Source organism: Salvelinus namaycush, chromosome 38, assembly GCF_016432855.1.
Source record: "Salvelinus namaycush isolate Seneca chromosome 38, SaNama_1.0, whole genome shotgun sequence".
NCBI lineage: Eukaryota > Metazoa > Chordata > Actinopteri > Salmoniformes > Salmonidae > Salvelinus > Salvelinus namaycush.
In genome coordinates, this window is record NC_052344.1 from 19298556 (window position 1) to 19318817 (window position 20262).

General features: G+C 43.1%; 1 protein-coding gene across 1 annotated transcript; it reads right to left on the minus strand.

Moving 5' to 3' along the window:
* Positions 1-16780: 16780 nt before the first annotated feature.
* Positions 16781-20262, minus strand: LOC120031970 (ubl carboxyl-terminal hydrolase 18-like). Its single transcript, XM_038977862.1, has 11 exons — positions 20155-20262; positions 19850-19986; positions 19268-19364; positions 19006-19136; positions 18813-18892; positions 18554-18688; positions 18290-18385; positions 18031-18195; positions 17726-17854; positions 17573-17616; positions 16781-17453 (listed from the first exon to the last, which is right to left on the minus strand). Exons 2-11 carry the CDS (start codon positions 19911-19913, stop codon positions 17381-17383), a joined length of 1014 nt encoding a protein of 337 aa, XP_038833790.1. The 5' UTR covers positions 19914-19986; positions 20155-20262; the 3' UTR covers positions 16781-17380.

A 20262-nucleotide genomic window follows, 5' to 3' on the forward strand; every position in this document is an offset into this window, starting at 1 on the left:
GGTCTGAGTGGGAGCCAATAGGCAGTGGGCTGCCTGTCACAAGTGGACCGGGTCTGTGCGGTCAAAGATCAGGGGAAGGAAGAACACAAACAAAAAAGATTCCGGTGAGGGAGCTTCTGTCAGCAGCAGCGTCGGCTGGTGCTTTCTGAATGGGGAGGATGCTGTATTTGGTCGTGCTGGGCTGAGGGGGTGTGTCCTTGCGACCACCAGCATCCTCTTTAAAGGCTGATTCATCAGGGACAGGATGTCCAACAGGAAGACAGGCCCAGGGGGCAGATAGACCAACAGAGTAGCTGGTCATACATACAGTATCCTCGTCCCAAACAAAAGTTCTGTACAAACTGATGATTGCTGTTGTTCTGTAGCCTGTTGAAAACATGGTGTGTTAATCAGTGGCGAGCAGTTTCCAGTAAAACATTTTCAGAGAAGTTTATTTTAAAGCGCTGGCCCCACTTGTCTACAAATAACATTGCTTTCTTTGTCTCTGTGACTTCCCTTCGTCTTTGCAACATTTCCTCCCCAGCACACTTACATTTCCCTCCAGAGAGAAAGGAGGAAATGGGGCCCTAGCTCGCATGGCTGAAGAAAGTGCTTTGAAAACTGCTATAGCACGGTGATCCGACTCCCTATAAATCGCTAGCTGGGAAGGGTAGACTCCTGGGTCTGCTCTGGGGGCTGCCCCGGCCCTGTTCCTTTCCTGTGTGTGATGCATGCTAACCATGGGCCTCTTATTCCTATACCAGGCACAAAGAGACCTCTGTGAGAGGATAGCCATCTCAGCTCACATCTTAATTCACCTTATTGGTCTCATTGCTTGATTAGATTGAGGGAGGACGCAGGCTCCCCTGTCGCCAGACTCAGCCATTCAACAGGACGATGGAAGTCATCGTGCAGCCCAAAGTGGGACTTGGATTCCATCCAGCCAGACCAGGGTTGAAATAATTACAATATTTCAAATACTTTATCTGTGCTTGATTGAGCTTGCCTGGCTTACTGGACCAACAGAAAAATCCCCAAAAGTGCAAACCCTGCTCACCTGGCACTCCAGCCAAGCTAAAGCAAACACTCAACAAATTTGAAAAATGTCATATAGTATTTGAACCCAGGTCTGGAGCAAGCACAGAGTGTTATCCTCAAACACAGCAATGGCTGGGGACACTGCTGGGCTTCAAGCAATTCAAGGGGAAAAAGCCATCCATGTCTGTGAGGTACAGTAAGTCTTTCTGACTGATTTCCCAACATATTTCTCTCAAAGTGAAAAGCCATTCTAGGAATCTTGGCTGGGTCAAGTACAATCTTGCAGCACAGGCTTGGTTAGCACACTCAGGGACCATAGGGTGGGGGCGGTATGGCCTATTGCCCAGAGATGGCAGTGGCCACTACGGTCCCAAACCGCTCACCACAAACCGCTCACCACAGTCCAGCAGCAAAGACAGACAATTAACAAAGCAAACAAACAAACACTCTCACATTACCATGGTAATAAAAAAAAATCCCAACAAGATTGCATAATCTTACATTCCAAATAGCCTAGAGAAGATCTGAGATAAGCACCAGGCATACCAGCCTTATCACCTTATCTGGAGGAAATGCCATAATATGAATTAGAGTGGTGAGGTCGGTGTGACCGGCAGTGACCATTCCCCATGCTACCCCCTATCCCCTGGGACACGGCCTGGATTTGATCCTGTGATTTCTCTCCTGGCGTTGAGGACCAGGGGGGCAGAGGAGGCTGACTTGACCAGGGTGGGCCCAGTATTGCGGTGGTTTGCCTGGGATCAGAGCATTGTGCCATCAGGCTGGTATGTCAGTGCTCTGTACCCACCAGGGCATTCCTTTGGACCAAGCCAAGGAATTTCACATACTGCCAACTGCACACTGAAATTATCTAATCTCAAAACTCAATTGGAGAAATATGAGACTTAAACATGACTGGATTGGAGCAAGTGTTGATTGCTCAATAATGTGGTGTTGTGATAAGTCATGTCTTTTTTCTTCTTCTTCCCTGTTCCTCCTTCTCCAAATTACACTGAAAATATGTTTAATTGTTCTCCCATAATTCCCTGCCCGTCCGCTCAGAATTATGGTCACTGTTTTCCCATGTCTTTTTTCCCATGACACATTACTTTGGGCACAGCCCTTTTTTAGCTGGGAGCCTAAATTCAGTTCGACAGGCTGGATCTTTATTTAGCAAGTGGGCAATAAGCACTTTCTTTCTCCACAGTGAAAACCAGTTTAAATACAAACCTGGAGATGAAAAACCTAATAAGACCTGATACTGGTGTTGTCACATACAAAGCTAGAGACACCCAAGAAATGGGAGGTGTATCAGAGCAGGCTGATGATGATGATGTCATTATGAACGAACAATCAGAGAGCAGGGCTATGTAAGGGTTAATCAACGAGAGGCTATGCATGTTACGGAACATAATGAACTCCGTGGATGGTGTGTTCCACGTCGCGCTAGCGGAGTGGAACTGACCCTCCACGGAGTTGCATTGTTTCGAGTTGATTATCGCTTTTATACCATGGCTATAATTTAACACATTTTCCGCTAGAAATGTGTCCATTTGCAGGTAGAAATGTGTTCAACATCCACTGAAGTAGATAGCAAGTTTACTAAATAGCTACAGTAGTTTCCTTGGTAACCAAACAAACAGACTTGCTAGTTTAGCCAACCAAACCATCAGTCCTAGCTTGCTATTATGATAATCGAATTCAACAATGCCAATAATATTTTCAATTCGACTTTTGCTTTCAAAAGCAGCACAAACATAAAACATATAAGAATTAACTATAGCCATTGAATTCTACCGTGCTAATACCTGAGTTCTAAGGAAATAATGCAAGCTCTCAAATGCCCTTCAAGCCAATCAGAAATGAGTATTCAACAACGCCACAGTATAAGACAATGTGTATAATGCAAAATTGCCCCCTTATTGTTACATCATCATAACTCTGCTTTCTGATTAGTGCATCATAATGACATTGTCATAACCCTGCTCTCTGATTTGTGTTTTCATAATGTCATTGTCTTATGATGGACTAATCAGAGAGCAGAGTTATGATGATGTCATAATGACGGACCAATCAGAGAGCAGGGATATGACGTCATTATGAAGGGACCAATCAGAAAGAAATGTTATGATGATATCATAATGTCCTAATAAAGGCTGGGGCCAATCAGGCTGGGGCCAATCAGAGAGTAGGATTATGACAATGTCATTATGAAGGGACAACTCAAGAGAGTAGCAGGTATATTATACACACAACATGTCACACACACAAGCCTTATTTCAACATTTTGAGAAACAAGTGACATACAATCAGACTAAAACATTCCCACAAGGACTGTTCAGTTCGCTCTATTGGGCATTTTAATAGCAGATACCCCTCTGAAGAGGCATATCCCTCCCTCGTCCCTGAGGTCAAACGAGAGGAAGTCATTGATTCTTCCCACCGAAACTCTGGGAAGAAGAATAGAGGCCCAGAGTCTTTTTCCCCTTAAACCTTATTATTCCAATGTCAAGCCCCACACCAGCCGGTCCACTTGTGTGAGAGGAGAAAGCGAGGTTCACAGTGCTGCCGAGGCTTTGCTGCGATGCTCCAGGCTCACCCTGGGCCACCATTTCCCAGGACCAAGGCCACATCCCTGGGGATCACTCGTCCAGTTTTGGCCCCCATCGCTTTGGATCCTCTGTGGTCTTCCGGACTGGGAAAACGGCCCATCAGGCCATCACACTGACCTACATAGCGCACTGTTGGATGGTGCCCATCTATCAAATCCATCAGACATACAGTGCACTCAGATCGTTGTAGCCTTTTCATTTCTAGGAATGATGAATGTGACATATCCAATGTTTATAAAACAAACTGGAAGCTGAATTTTTCCATTATTCTATGTCAGACTAAAGCCATGTAAACAAATCGTAATCAAAAATCTTGCTTTATCCACCTGCCGTCATCAATTTACACACAGTGATGCACATACTGTAATTCTATAATCTGGGGAATGTCTTGCTAAGAAAAAGCAAGGTTGGGTAACAGAACAATAAACCTATTGGAACTCTCATTGATGCCAAATACAGAGAAAGTGTCCTGGCTGTTTTTGGAATTGGACGACCTTAGATGTCTGTGTTTCCGAAGCCTTATGTAAGCATCCATAACAGGAAGTAATGAGGCATATGTTATGGTTGGAGCGATGGCTGTGCTGGAGCTCAGGCCCTTGGTCAGGATTCCCACTGTCACTGAGGAAATTAAGGCAAAGGGAGGCTCTCTTTATGGTTAGCCCTGGTATACATAAATACTCCCAGGGAGAAGGAGGAGGACTTTCAATGGGGGAAAATAACGGAGGACTTATTCTATCTTGCACAATGCACAAAACTGAGCAACTGGATAAAACATTGAGCAATGAAACTGACCACAATGCAACAGGACATTTTCATTTCAAACTAATCAAATTGAAGTCTTGGTAAAGAGACCAAAGATTTTCAGGAATCTCTGCAATGCACAGTGTGGGAGGAGTGATTATCCAAACTGAGATGTTTGTAGACATGACAGAGCATTGAAGGTGTGGCTCTTTTCTCCATGTCCTTTGCTGTCATGGTAGTCATTCATTATGAGACCACTACTCCTGGGTGTGTAAACTGAGTGTGTGTTTGTAGGCCCAGGGTATACCCACTGGGATAACAACTGGTTGAATTAACATTGTTTCCACATCATAAAAAAACAACAACTGCAATGTGATGACATTGAATCATCATGGAAAACTGATTGGTCTTGAAAAACTAACATTTTTGTTGATTTCACGTTAAATTCACGTTAGTTGACAACTCAATCAAAACTAGACGTTGAAATGATGTCTGTGCCCAGTGAGTACACACTAGTGTGAATATGGGGTCCTGTGGAGATTCCCAGTTCCCCAAAACAAACAGGCTATTAGTCTACACTGTGACCTGCTTGCAATCTGTTAAAAAGGGAAGAAGAACAGAGGTATCACTACCCAGCTGTGTCTGCCACTTTCCACTGTGTGCCGGCTAACAACAAGAACCAACATGACATTTGGCAAACACATTTCAATATACAGTACCAGTCAAAAGTTTGGACACACCTACTCATTCAAGGGTTTTTCTTTATTTTCTACATCACAACTATGAAATAACACATATGGAATCATGTAGTAACCAAAAAAGTGTTTAAACAAATCAAAATATATTTGAGATGTGAGATTCTTTGCACACACAGCTTTGCACACTCTTGGCATTTTCTCAACCAGCTTCACCTGGAATGCTTTTCCAACAGTCTTGAAGGAGTTCCCACATATGTTGAGCACTTGTTGGCTGCTTTTCCTTCATCCCAAACCATCTCAATTGGGTTGAGGACGGATGATTGTGGAGGCCAGGTTATCTGATGCAGCACTCCATCACACCCCGTCTTGGTCTAATAGCCCTTACACAGCCTGGAGGTGTGTTGGGTCATTGTCTTGTTGAAAAACAAATAATAGTCCCACTAAGCGCAAACCAGATGGGAGGGAGTATCTCTGCAGAATGCTGTGGTAGCCATGTTGGTTAAGTGTGCCTTGAATTCTAAATAAATCCCAGAGTGTCACCAGCAAAACAACTCCACACCATCACACCTCCTCCACACTACCCACACATGCAGATATAATCCGTTCACCTACTCTGTGTCTTACGAAGACATGGCGGTTGGAACCAAAAATCTCAAATTTGGACTCATCAGACCAAAGGACAGATATCCACCGGTCTAATGTCCATTGCTCGTGATTCTTGGTCGAAGCAAGTCTCTTCTTCTTATTGGTGTCCTTTAGTAGTGGTTTCTTTGCAGCAATTAGACCACGAAGGCCTGATTCACACAGTCTCCTCTGAACAGTTGATGTTGAGATGTGTCTGTTACTTGAAATCTGTGAAGCATTTATTTGGGCTCCAATTTCTGAGGCTGGTAACTCTAAAGAACTTATCCTCTGCAGCAGAGGTAACTCTGGGTCTTCCTTTCCTCTGGCGGTCCTCATGAGAGCCAGTTTCATCATAGCGCTTGATGGTTTTTGTGACTGCACTTGAAAAAACTTTCTTGAAATGTTCCGAATTGACTGACCTTCATGTCTTAAAGTAATGATGGACTGTCGTTTCTCTATGCTTATTTGAGCTGTTCTTGCCATAATATGGACTTGGTCTTTTACCAAATAGGGCTATCTTCTGTATACCACTCATACCTTGTCACAACACAACTGATTGGCTCAAACGGATTAAGAAGGAAAGAAATTCCACAAATTCCACAAATTAACTTTTAACAAGGCACACTTGTTCATTGAAATGCATTCCAGGTGACTACCTCACGAAGCTGGTTGAGAGAATGTCAACAGTGTGTAAAGCTGTCACAAAGGCAAAGGGTGGCTACTTTGAAGAATCTAAAATCTAAAATATATGTTGATTTGTTTAGCACTTTTTTGGTTACTACATGATTCCATATGTGTTATTTCATAGTTTTGATGTCTTCACCATTATTCTACAATGAATAATTGTATTATTGTATTAATTGTATTATTTCTACAAAGAAAGAAAATAAATAGACATTGGCTGACAGTACACATCAGGAACAATTCAAATCAAGAGGTCGGACAGAAAGAAAACATGTCATTCGGTCAGAGCCGTAAAATGTGTTTCTTCACATCTAACTGATAAGGTTCTACCAAGTGTGGCGTACAGTATGAAGCACGAGGGATCTACTGGGGGAAAGAGGAGTGATAACGCATTCCCATATGCTACAATAATTTCCTCCCTCAGGCACTGTTGCTGCCTCGACAGCTAGCTCACCAGTTGGGAGAGGGTGTGCTGGAAAATACGCCAATGACATGGTGACATTCTTTGTTGATTTCACATTGAATTCCCGTTAGTTGACAACCCAACCAAATGTAAATCAAAGTAGATGTTGAAATGACATCTGTGCCCAGTAGGTACACACTAGGGTGCCTATGAAGGTCCTGTGGAGTTTCCCAGTTCCCACAAACACATAGTTGGGAGGCTGCTGCAGCTTTAGGTAGGAAGTTGCATTGAACAGCATGACCCATTCTTCCATGCAGCACTATAGTGCATTTAAGAGGTCAAGTCAACATGACACAAGCAAAGGAAGTCAGGTGACAACGCACCACCGGTAAGCAGACAGACATACAGGCAGCCATATAAGTAGACAAACAGGCTTTGACAGTGTACACTGTGACCTGCTTTCAATCTGACTATTAAAATGGGAAGAAGAACAACAGAGGTATCACTACCCAGCTGTGTCTGCTTCCTCAAGAGAATGGTACATACAAGGGGAACATGATACAGCCACTTTCCACTGTGTGCCAGCTAACAACAAGAACCAACATGACATTTGGCAAACACCTTTCAATATACATGACCTTAGAATAGACATTGGCTGACATTACATGTCAGGAACAATTCACATCAAATGGGGGGACAGATAGAAAACATGTCATTCGGTCAGAGCCGTAAAATGTGTTTCTTCACATCTAACTGATAAGGTTCTACCAAGTGTGGCGTACAGTATGAAGCACGAGGGATCTACTGGGGCAAAGAGGAGTGATAACGCATTCCCATATGCTACAATAATTTCCTCCCTCAGGCACTGTTGCTGCCTCGACAGCTAGCTCACCAGTTGGGAGAGGGTGTGCTGGAAGAAATGCCTCGGCAGTGAGTTACTGTAGAAGAAAAGGAAAGACGCTTCAGCCGTAATGGAAACATCTTTTCTCACAGTCAAGCCAATAGGCAGTGTCATGAGATAGGCTTTGACTGGAGCTAGCTGGGTCACCATTCACAAGCTGCACTTCCTGTCCTAAGATGACTTGTCACAGGAAGTCAGGAGGCTAGGTCATCACTGTAACGGCGTACACCAGCCAAACTAAAACTAGCAAGTATTTCCCAACACAGTCCACAGAGAATAAATTATAATCAGGAATAGCTTATATATTAAAAAAAAAAAAAATGTATCTTACATGAAGTGTGATTCAAAGATTTCTTCACTTTAATGGAAATTAATTAAAAAGGTGGTGACTGTAAAGACAAAGAAATTACAGCACTATCTTGCCTAAGATACCCACTTATATGATGCATTAACAAATTCAAGGCCTGGCTATTGCAACAACCACTCTACAGTACACATCTCAGTTTGATAGTCAGTGAGGCATCTGCCCAATGCTAAGTCTGCATGGGCACTTCCTCTGACAGTTCTGCATACTCTGCTCTTCACCCACAGACACACCGAGTTCCACTTTGTTCTTGACAGGAACTGTGATGATCTCTTCTCACCACCTGCGAGGCACGCTGAGCCTCTCGCCCTGCCCTCCATTCACCACCCAGACTGTCTCGTATAAATATATGGGGCACCAGCGCTCTCAAACGTGGGTGAGAAGGCGGGAGACGGGCACGTGCCAACACGCTCAGCTCTGCCCTTACTTGTTTGTCATACTCTAGGGGTTTTCCCATACATGCCAACTCCAGCGAACATGTTCTCACAACATCTACAGATAACAACAAAGATGAGGAGGAAGCTTATGCAACATTTCTACAAACAACAATATCACAGAATCAACATGCCTCGCCTCTGGTGTTTCCTTCAACAACCACATAGCAGGAAACATGGTGAAAGCTCTCTGTACAAACAAATAGGATCCTTTGCAAGACAGAGGTGGATGGCTGGCCAAAGAGAGGGCAAAAGCATGCTTTTTTCACATATTCACTGTAGCCAATTCGCCTCAGTTCACATTGCCACAAAAAAATGGCTGCATGTTATTGTCTTATTTCCAGATGTGTAATCTTCCTACCATCACCAAACATGCGCTAAGGGTTTCAGAATAAGCGGTGAATGAACTTCTCGTGGACCTTTGTATTATAAAGACCAAAGATACAAAAACATGCTCCCTGCACGTCGATAAGACGTTTGCAGCCGCTTTGAAACGGCGATACAGAGGGTTGATTTTAATATCGCACACCATTATAGGCCTATTGACCAGAGAGATCTCCAGAGGTACAGAGCCTCAATGCTACTTCAATTGAAAACGGTGTGGGTAGATGTGCACTCAATGATGTAGGCCTAGCTCTGATTCTACATAAGCATCCAAGAACACATGAAAATACTTTCTGCCATGTCATAACATCCAGAATAGGCACAGCTCTATCCCCTTAGACGTCGACGACAGCGCTGCATTGTGAATCAGATCAAACGTCTGGGCTAGCCTGGGGCGCATTATATCAGATTGAATTTTAGGTTGAGGCCCCTTCATTCATTTCTGACATTTACAGTTGGAGCAGCCCCCTCTCGGAGGCCTCTTGTATCTGGCTCTCTCTGTGGCCCCAGTCAAGTCAGCCACTCTGGAAAAACCCAGCAGTGCATCTGACTTGCATTGCCTGGCTCCGCCGTGTGTGTTCCGTTTGGCCCGCATCGCTGGTGGAGTAGAGCGCGCCAATTACCAGCAACTACTCTCTCCAAGACGAGCATGATGTCATCCCCGGTCCGCCATAACAGACTGCAGATGAGCGGGGGTTTGGACTAGAGAGGGCTGGGTCTCAAGCCGAATGAATGTGCCTCACACAGGCACAGCAAAGGAACCGAAGGCTTAAAAAAAGGAGGATTTGACTGTACAAACTGCAGAAACACAGACTTCTAATACAGAATTCATATTTCCTCAATGTTAAAAGGTGCTTGTGTCACTTTGCGGTGGAAAATCAAAGGTTGTGTAAGAATTGAATTACAAACACGCCGACAGTAGATATTAGTGCACCAGCTGTCTCAGATAACAACCCAGGCTACAGATGGGTGTGCATGACTGATGTCATAGCTGTGAGAAAGCACAAAATGCCTCCAAGGCAGGACCTCTATAGAGGGCTTCAGCTCTAATGAACCACACCCCTGAAGACACAACACTGTGTAAAGGAGAGAAAACAACTGACTGATAGTGTGTGCTCCCCTGGCCTCTTTCTTCTAGGGCTCTGGAGGACATCATTTTTTGTGTGTGGAAAGCCACAGATAGCCAACTGTGTCTTCAGATATCAAAGGAAGGATGAACAATACAGCATAGTGAGGCACACACACACGCGCACACCACTCCATTGATGACTGGTTTTGGTATCATCCCAGAGGGCTTTGCGCTTTTTAGGAAATGTTATAAAGCCACATCAGAGGCTGTCTCCCCTCCCAGAATGGACCTGTGGGTTACAGCAGGCCTCCTTTCATTTCCCCATGTAATTCATCCAGAACTCTCCAACCACACACTCCCCACCAGGAGTATAGGCTCTTTCTATAACCCCGCTCTAAGAAAGAAATATTTGTTTTGCACTATTTAGGCGTGTAATGGAAATAGTAAAAAAAATACTGCTGGTGCAGTGACTTCCAATGACTGTTATGTAGTCTTATATGACAGGGAAACTCCGGTATTTGTTTCATTAGTCCATTCTTGACATAGTCCCAACATGTTTTGTTTGTCAGCAATCACATTTTCAAGATATGTAACTTTCAAAATACAGAAATCATCCGCGTATGATGGATTTTGCATCATATGATGCAAAACACAGCTTCATATGATGCAAAATGTATCCTACGCCGATGATTTCTGTATTTTGAAAGTTACATATCTTGAAAATGTGATTGCTGACAAACAAAACATGTTGGGACTATGTCAAGAATGGACTAATGAAACTAATACCAAAATATAGTTTTTGGGTGGAGTGTTCATTTAAATATAGCAGTGGCCTGAAGGTCTCAGAAACTGCAAGACAAGAATGCACATCATGATATCTGTGTGTAAGAAGAACCAACCAAGACATACATAAAACAAGATGAACAGATGGCAGGTTAAGACAAGAGAAAGTTCTAAACAAGATTACATTTGAAAATGACTGGGGTGTTTATCAACAGATTACATTCAGGATGTTTATCAATCTTCCTGTGTGACATCAGGTTAAGCCCAACGTTTCTCATCCTCAGAAGTAGGAAGCTTCTCATGGTTGACACAGAACTTTCACTGAGGGAATGTTTTTTTGGGGGCCGAAGCATTCAAAGGTACGTGACAGCGACCATTTGACAAAATTTGGCCACTGTCCAACTCATTTCACTTCCCCTTAAGTTGAAAATCGAGAGCATCTGGGCTCCTCTTCTGCTGAGAGCAGAGTGGAGCACTTTGATGGAAATTCCTCTCTTAATCTTCACAGACCACTGCTCAGATACAGCTCAGAGGAGGGTCATAGTAGTTGGAGTAAGGTGAGGTCAGAACCTTAACAAACCTTACTCAACCTTGAACTCTCCTTGTCTCACTCCTCAAAAAGTGTGATCGTGTGTGGTAGAACTAGCCTGGCTACCATAGAACGATGTAAGGCTTCAGACAATGTAACTTAGCTCAACAGAAGACTGATCATTCGTATGCTATGCTATGTTCAAAATCCTCCTCATCTTAAGGAGGAGGACACCATTGAGAAGACCCATAGGACAGTCTGGTCTGGGGTTAAGAGGAAATTACCTCATAATCAGAAGTCCCCTCGGCCAATCTCTGTCAATCATGGCTCATGATAGATTGATGGTTTGTTGAATGTTTCCAAACATGACTACAAAGGAAGATCTAAAACGACAGTCTAGGCCTCAATGTTAAAAAAAGAACTCTGCTCTGTCCTCTTGACTAAGACCACACCCTATTATATAGCTGCCTTTCTCCCTCTATGGACCTCCACCCTATCAGTCTGCAAGACTGTGTGTGTCACTGTCATAGTAACTGGTGAGCTATGCCATGGTTCACATTCCACTGCCATCCACCTCCTGTCCTGCCCATATTTTCCCACAGAACTTTAAACCCTGTGAATGAGAGTCTGCCTTTGTTTTCATGCATTTTTCCTCCAGATCCCAGCAACTTCTCCAAGGTAGGAATGCAGCCGGAATGCCAACACCAGCTACCTGCATTAGAGGGCCTTTGTCCGGAAATAGGAGCGGCTGAAGAAGAGAACAGGTCAAAGAGGTTTGACAGTTGATACCTCGGCTCGAAGGAGCCAAGCCCACAATCCTTAGCAAATGAACAGTACATGCAGTCTGGATCAATGTTTAAACATGGTAAAGGGGCACAAGCAGAGAGGCAAAAAAGTGTGTTTGCGCAGGCCAGTTTCAGTTTGTGTCACGGGTCACAAGAGCCTCCCCCCACATGCCCCCCTGCACAAATCATTAACTTTTCTGCTGATGAGAGAACTGATTGCACACATAGCACACTCAACACGATCACTATCTAAGGGTAGCATCCCAAATGGCACCCTATTCTCAATATAATGCACTACTTTTGACCAGATCCCTTTGGGAATAGAGAATAGGGTGTTTTGGGACACACCCCAAATGTGTCAGGAGCAGATACAACACTGTGCTGTGGACTTATCACTTCAGCCCAGAGCTTGGAATGATGAGGCAGCCGTTTAGCCTGAGGTTCTAATTCCATATGTTCCTGCATGCTTGGGTTACAATCGCTGCATAAATTAATTAAAAGTCGTTATGTCATAGCCTGCAGAAAGTGGACTCTCCCTGTTCTCTGCATAACAGTAATTTGTGATGTAATTCCTAAACCGATGCACCTATTTCCTGACATGATATGGCAGCATACTGCTCTTCTGATATGAATGTTGTTAAATTAGATAGGCTACATGAGCCATGAGTAACTGCTTGGACAAAGAAACCCACATTCTCAAAGTATACTTGAGAGGAATCTAAACATTTGCAATCATTTGCAATACCAGCCAAAATAAAAAGTCACTGTAAGCGTGGGAACCATTGAATGCCGCTGTACATGTTGGAGCAAGAGAATACAGAGGCTTTGCGATGGCATGCACAGGCAGAGACAGCTATAAGGGCCCTGTGTGAAGACAACAGAGAGGACCGTTTCTCCCCTGTAACCTGAGAAGGCCTATCTCACGGAGTGAGACCGATTACTGATCTGGCCTGGAATCCCAGTTTGACAACTAACGAAGATAAGGTGCTAACAGAGGGGTAGTAATAGAGGTTGAATGAATAGAGATTGGGACATCATATCATGTTAGCTGTTAGCCAACGTTCTGAAGAAGATAAGATTGTCTAAGTTCATTTCCTGGGTGACAACAACACAAAGCGAACCAAATCCAAACCACACCTCCCTCAGTCTTTGAATCTTTAGTTATGGCGGTCAGACATATGATACAACATCCTCTTAGAAAACACAGCAGATGTACAGTTTTAGTTTTACGACCCTCACGCCAACTAGACTCATAGGGAGCAAAGCTGACCGAGGGGAGAGGTAAACTTCATGAGGTCCAGACTCCCTCTGGAGAGGATATATTTTATGAACTCAGAAGGGGAAAGCTGAAGCACGGCAGCCTATATATGACCAGAGAAAAGATTCCACTCTTTCCAGACAGTTTAATTTATGAGTGAATCTTAGACAAGGGTTACTGGTAGGAACCTAGGACTATTAGGAATACCATTTAGCCAGAGTATCGTAGGAACACATGCCTGCATTCACAGTCAGTCAGTGTTGACATCAATATGAGTCAAGGGTCATGACCCTAGAAGCAAAGGTGATGTGTCACAGGCCACTAATCAAAGTACATCACAGGGATACCTCCCCAATGAACTGACAGATGGATGTCTCACTGCTCAGGAGATGGAAGACCATCTCACAAGAATTAGGCGTTGGTCTACATTTACCACTAGACGGTACACAGCTAGAATTTTTGATAAACCTATCGTGGCAGGTCAGAATCATGCACCTTTACTTTTCAAGAGACAACAAGAGGATAGTGATTCAGTGCTACATTCCATTATGTTATTCTACATTGATACGAATGGAAATATCAAAGTGATGCAAAAGACATTCCCATTCAGCTCTTGTTTGTTATTATTTACATCCTCACTTCACCATGGTCACCAGGGTCTGCACACTCAACACGGAGAGCGAAGCAGAATCATTTCCTCTTTGAAAACCCATTACATAACCACGACAGCCGGTAGATAAGCTAGAGATTTCAAGATGATAGGTTGACTGAGATTAAAATAGAAGAGTAGGCCTAGTCATGACAGGGTGGAAATCAGAGATTGAAGTAGTTGTCATTGGACATATGGAGGAACACAGGCTTTTCTTCATGGTGAAGTAGGTGAAAATTCAGCAGTAAATCAAACTATTCTAACTAACACCATTGGCAATGTCCTGATTTTAGATACGAGATGGTGACTGCAAAGGCAACACAAAGGGATGGTTTGTCTCTCGATCCTAAGACATTCATTGTCCTCTGAATAATTAGAAAATGTTGCAGGAGACTACTAAGCCCTCAAAATCAATGGCCATTTTTGTGAATGGAATCCTCTGCACAACAGCATATACTGTGCAGTAAACATTGCTCAAGAGGAAGGAAGATTGGACGGATGACACCAGTGATGTAACACCCCTCTTTCACAGCTACTAAGTGGATGAAAGCAGTGAGAAATGCCCAAAGGAAGCCATGTTGAATTCTGAAACTGCCATCTTTGGCAAGACAGACGGAATACTGGGTTGGGTAGGGATATGTCACAAAGATTCACTCACATTCTCAAGCAAACCACTGACCTGAGCTCCTGAAATCCACCATAAACCATCCACACTCTCCTAGTAACTGGTACACACACATAAACAAAGAACCCAAAGCATTAGGAAACCTTGTCCAAAGACAACACTAGCACTTGAGCGCTGCCACACTGCAAAGCCTGTAGAATATCATCACCTAGATCAGTTTTGGGGGGAACTCAGTCCGGCTCTCAACGTACTCTTGAAAGTTGTAATAGTAGAAAGAATGCACAAGGTACACTTTCAAAATTGGGTAGTACATCATCAGTTTTCCTCTTGTCATGCCAGTCATTTCATACCTTAGAGAGCTATTTATAACTTGTCAGAAATGTCCAGATCAACTAGCCCATGTCAGCTAAAGTTTTTTTAGCTAGGTTTTTTAGCCCATAGATTTTGTAGTAATGTTCGAGTCACTCAAATATCCCACCAATACACATTAGACATGGCAAAATATATAGAATTGCAACAAAATTTGCTTTTAAAACGGCTAAATGTTCTCTGAACCCCGTGACAAAATGTGTAGAATTGCAGGAAATAAGCTTTAAACCTGCAAAATGTTCTCTCTGCCAACAAGAGGGCTGTGAACAGTTTGTGTCATGAACAGTGCTTGTGCCCATACAAAGGGGGATCTGAGTGAAAAAGTTTGGGAACCTCTGACCTAGATGACACTGTGGTCAGGCAATGAGTTCAGCTGGCCCACATGCTAGTTTAGTCTCTTCCCTCGCACTTGGCGTGTCAAGAACAGTCACTGTTATGGGCAGAGATAAGTCACCTTGCCAAGATCTAGAAGAGTAGATCCTGTAAACACAATACAGTAACCAATCCAGACAGACTGAAAACCTTCCAAATACAAGAACGGTTCATAAGGTGCCTCCCATAAGGTGTCCACTGTCCAGGGGGTAATGACAGTACAAAGGACAGACGACAGACTGGGAGGCTCAACAATGGTGGTGCAGACATGTAGCGTGTGCCACACGTATGAATAGGAGCTAATGTGTCGCCTATGTTAAGGTAAGTTAAGCGTACACTGGAGCCACATGGTGGGGTATGGAGGGGTGCGTTACGGCAGGTGTGCTCCTTGAGTGAAAATTGTGGCACACGCCAGCCATCCTGTGACTATAAGGGGACATTCACGCAATAACAGCTGGTTAGTGTTGGCCTCATTGTAACTGGGCATCAATAATTAATTTACAACTATAATAGAAGAGAAAGAGGTCTATCAACTAACTCCAAGTTCAGAATTATTTTGGACGCATTGTTCTATGTCATTGTCTTACTGCTGTAAGTACTGAAATTCAAAACTGTTAATTCAACTATCAAAGTCAAATATCTATTATTTTTCAGTTTATTCCTCACGTTATTATTTTTCTATTGGCATTGTTGGAAAGTAAGTAAGAATTTCACCTGTTGTTTACGAAGCATGTGAAAAATGACTTTTTATTGGATTTTATTCAAAAACAGAGTAGCATTTATAGAGGGCAGCCCGAAAATATATATCTGCCAATCAAGAGTGAGGTTTAAGACTTAGTTACAAAACTGTTACATTTCTGTAGTGTCGAGAGTAGATTCGAGCGTCAACTCTAGAAATGCAACATCTAAAAGGAACAGTGACACGCCAGCAAAAGCGCTGTACATCACCACTGTACATACTGAATGCATTACTCTGCTACTGTCCGCTGACTGTGGGTGGGAGATGCCCACATAGGCTACTACCTGTGGCACTGTGCAGACGTCTTCCATTCTGTCAGCGCGAGGCAGGCTGCGAGCACACGGACACCATTTCAACTGGTCCTCAGTGTCTTGGCTAAGGTAGTGGGAACAGTTTTTATTAACTATGTGTGAGATTCCCCAGACAGACAGCCTATACCAGTTGTACATGTACTGTAAAGTATGTTGAGAAGGAATAGGTGGATTGGAGATATTCTATCTGTGCATCACTCTCCTTTTCTGAGAGAAAGATGACAGGCAAAGGAGAATAGAAGAAAATAGAAGATAAGAAAATAACAGAACAGAGAAGATTATACAAGAACATAAAATTTCAATGCATGTCATTCCAAACCACATTTAAGTATGAGTATTGAGAGAGCCTGTGGCACATACGATGGGTGTTTTAGGTCTTGCAGGGCTCATATCAGTAACTGGAAAAAGACGCAATGCATTTTCAGGTGCTAGCTGGGAAAATGACTGTTTATTTCTCTGTTGACAGCATTATATCTGTAGTGAAATCGAAACAGAACAGAGTACCGGTAACTACTGTATAAACCAATTGTTCTGAAACAAGGTGAGTCACATGTTTTCCATGTCAGGCAAATATTATCACCAATGAGTCAATGGCCTTTTTCAGGTTTTCCCCCAGAATACCTCAACTCAGCACTCTCTTCAAACCACCCGTCTTATAGTGGTTTCAGAACGGTTTCAGAACGTGTGGTCTCTGGAGCTTACAAGATGACTGTACTAATGACAGGGTGAAGGGTCTTTGCCTCCACCTATTGGCTAAACTCAGTAATGCCCTATGAATGTCCAATGTATCCAGCATAAACAAAACCTCAAAACATATACACACCACACCAAATATACTTAAACAAATCCATGTAATTGCACATAAACAATGACCCATTACCCATCATTTTAAAGTGAAAATCATCAAGATAAAGGACATCCCCAATGCTAAATGAAGACAACAACCCCTCCAATAGGTAGTTGTGCACTTTGTGTTTGGTCCTTGATTCCTACGGTCTCCAGTCTCCACCCTTTATTCCTTTAGCTCCGTCAGCCCGAGGACCACTCCTGTTGCTTTCCCTCTGGGGTTCGTCTGTAGAGCAGCATATATGCTGTGTCTCCTCTGTTAACAAAGGATAAGACACCTGTCAACTGATGCCATTTCCCCCCCAGAATTGATCGAGGATAATACTGAGAGTTGTCGCCATTCTAAAGAGAAGTAATTTTGTGTTAAAACCTTACCCCAGACTTCCTCCATAGGTGTTCTGTACTTCCTTCCAGCTAACCTGTGTTTGTGCAAATGTTATGTTACTTTTAATGATACCAAAAAAAACGTATAGGTATAATACAAACTTGCTGAGTGGTGTAAACATTCTTCCACTCATTTTCTCTTACCTGCCGTACATAACGATCATTAGCGTAGTACCAGCTCTGGTCCTTGTGACGAACGTATGCTGTGTAGTGTCCAAACATGGCATCGCCGGAGTGCACTATGACTGCACACAAACTGTACTGGCTGTCACTCTGAAAGAATGAACAAATAGAATTTGATGTCTGTCAGTACAGCTGTACTATTTCCCTCCAATGATGTGTGATAAAATGTAATTGTGTTTATATAGGCCCATGTGTAATTGTTTTATGTGCATAATGTTGTATATTAGCATACCTCAAACAAAAATTGTAAACATATGCCTATCTACCTGTACATAACTTTCTGACAGTGCTTCTGCTGTCAAGATCTCAGAAATGTTCAGGGTTTCTGGGAAGGTGACTTTGCAGTGTAGTTTCCTGGTGTAACCATGGGAATGACGGAATCTCTTCAGGTGAAGACACAAGACAGGGGGCAGGGAGATGAGTTTGAAGCCCTGCATAAGAAAGAACAAAATGGAGTAATTCAGTGAAGAGGCAAATCACACCAGTCTCTACAATGGAACATCCCTTCAGTTAGAAAGAACTGACCTGTTCGGATGGCGTCTTCTCTCCACACCTTTCACAGTAGCACTTATCTCCATCCCGTAGCTCCTGAAGCTTGAAGAAAAACCGCATACAGTCCTCCTGGAAGACCACAGAATAGGAAAGACACAGACTAAATGTTCAATTTTAACAAACCACATCCTCCCTTTGACAGCTATCAAATAGAGCAATGTAACATTCAGTGCTAAGTACTTTGAATAGAATCCCAATATTAGAGGAAACTTTTGCCAAGTTTGAGGGAACCCTCACCAGGGAGTTGTGGCTCTCCCTTATGTGCATGGGGAGGCTGAGCAGAAAGCTGGTCCCAGTTTCGATGTATGTACATTCTAGACACTGAAGGTATGTCTCCATGGTAACCTTGTACAGAGACTGAATCTCCTGAGCCTGGGGATGGAGAACACAGACAGAGAAGCTTCCTATCGTATCATCTCCAACATGCTTTTTGTTGGGTGTCCCTGTTGTTCTTTTTTAGTTGATCTAATATTATGTCAATTTAAGTAGTACATACCAAGGCCTTGTCACTCATCTGTTGTTGGATGAGGTTTAAAATGGAGAGGAATACCTCATCTGCATCCTGCTGAACATGGTCTGAGAAACACATTCTTGTCAATGTTAAAGTTGCAGACAGAAAAATTATATTCTTTGTAATTCATAATTGTCGTTGCTTTTTTTCCATGTAATGACACGTAGACTACTCATACTGCGGATGTAATTTCTGTCCAGGCAGTGCAGGAAGTCTTTATGAGGAGCAGGCTGGGATTGGTCACTCTGCATGGCTAGTAGCACCTTCCTCAGATACAGAGGGACACCCTCCTTGTCAACTGGGTTCCACCTAAGAACACAACATTCCCAGCACTCAATGCTTTCCCACAAGCAGCCTGATAACTACCAGTAAGCTAACTAATGTCTTTGTTACATGTTGATTCTTAATAGCGAAGTATTGTAACCTGCCACCTGGCTTACCCTTCTAGAAGATCTACCAGTTCCCAGGTGGCAGAGAAGGACTGCAGCAGAGCATTCACACAGCATGACAGGCCATAGTTCAGTAGACCCCTTAGGCCTATGGGCATCAATATGATCAGAACATAGCTGCATGCCTCAATTATATCCAGACAGTTAAGTAATAATAATGTATTATGTCTCACAGGAGGTTGTTGGCACCTTAATTTGGGGTGGACCGGCTCATGGTAATTGCTGGAGCAGAGTTAGTGGAATGGTATCAAATACATCAAATATATGGTAAATATATGGTTTCCGTGTGTTTGATGCCATTCCATTCACTCAGCAGCCTCCTGTGCTTGTGTCCATATTGATCAATGCAAAGTGTGTGGTGTAAATTGCAGTGATGCTACTGCTGATTATGGTCAGAATTTCTTCCTGGCCATGTGATCAGGAAGAGGGAAAAGTCAAAGCCCTATAGCGGCTCAGTAGGGTTCAGTAATAGGGAAAGTGTAAAACAGGTCCCGTGATCAGGGAAAAATAACCAGCCCATTGGCTTGTTTCAGTATCTACTTTCCACCATATGCATTCAGTCAAAGCCCGTACCTTGTGACCTACTCCCGATAGGTAGACTACAACTTCGGTAGAACATTGAGAAACTTCGTGACATCAGGGCTATCGTTTTAGCTTATCTATTGCTGGACTACTGTTGTTGAGTTAAGAAGTACAAGGGGTCCACCTCCCTGTGAGTGAAATACAAATTAATAACTGGATCGTCATCATACATTTTTACATAGCTGAGTTTACTCAACTTTGATAAACACGGCTAACATTAGGGGTGCAATTTATGTGAATCCAAAACACTGCATGTATCATAATATATATTTATTTTAAGCAAAGATTTCACTTACTTTATCGATCTCATTGACTATCCACAGCCTTGGGAAAATATAATATGGAAAAGACGCGACTTGACGCGACTACCGCAGCATCACTTTCAATTTCTATTTCTGGCAAAC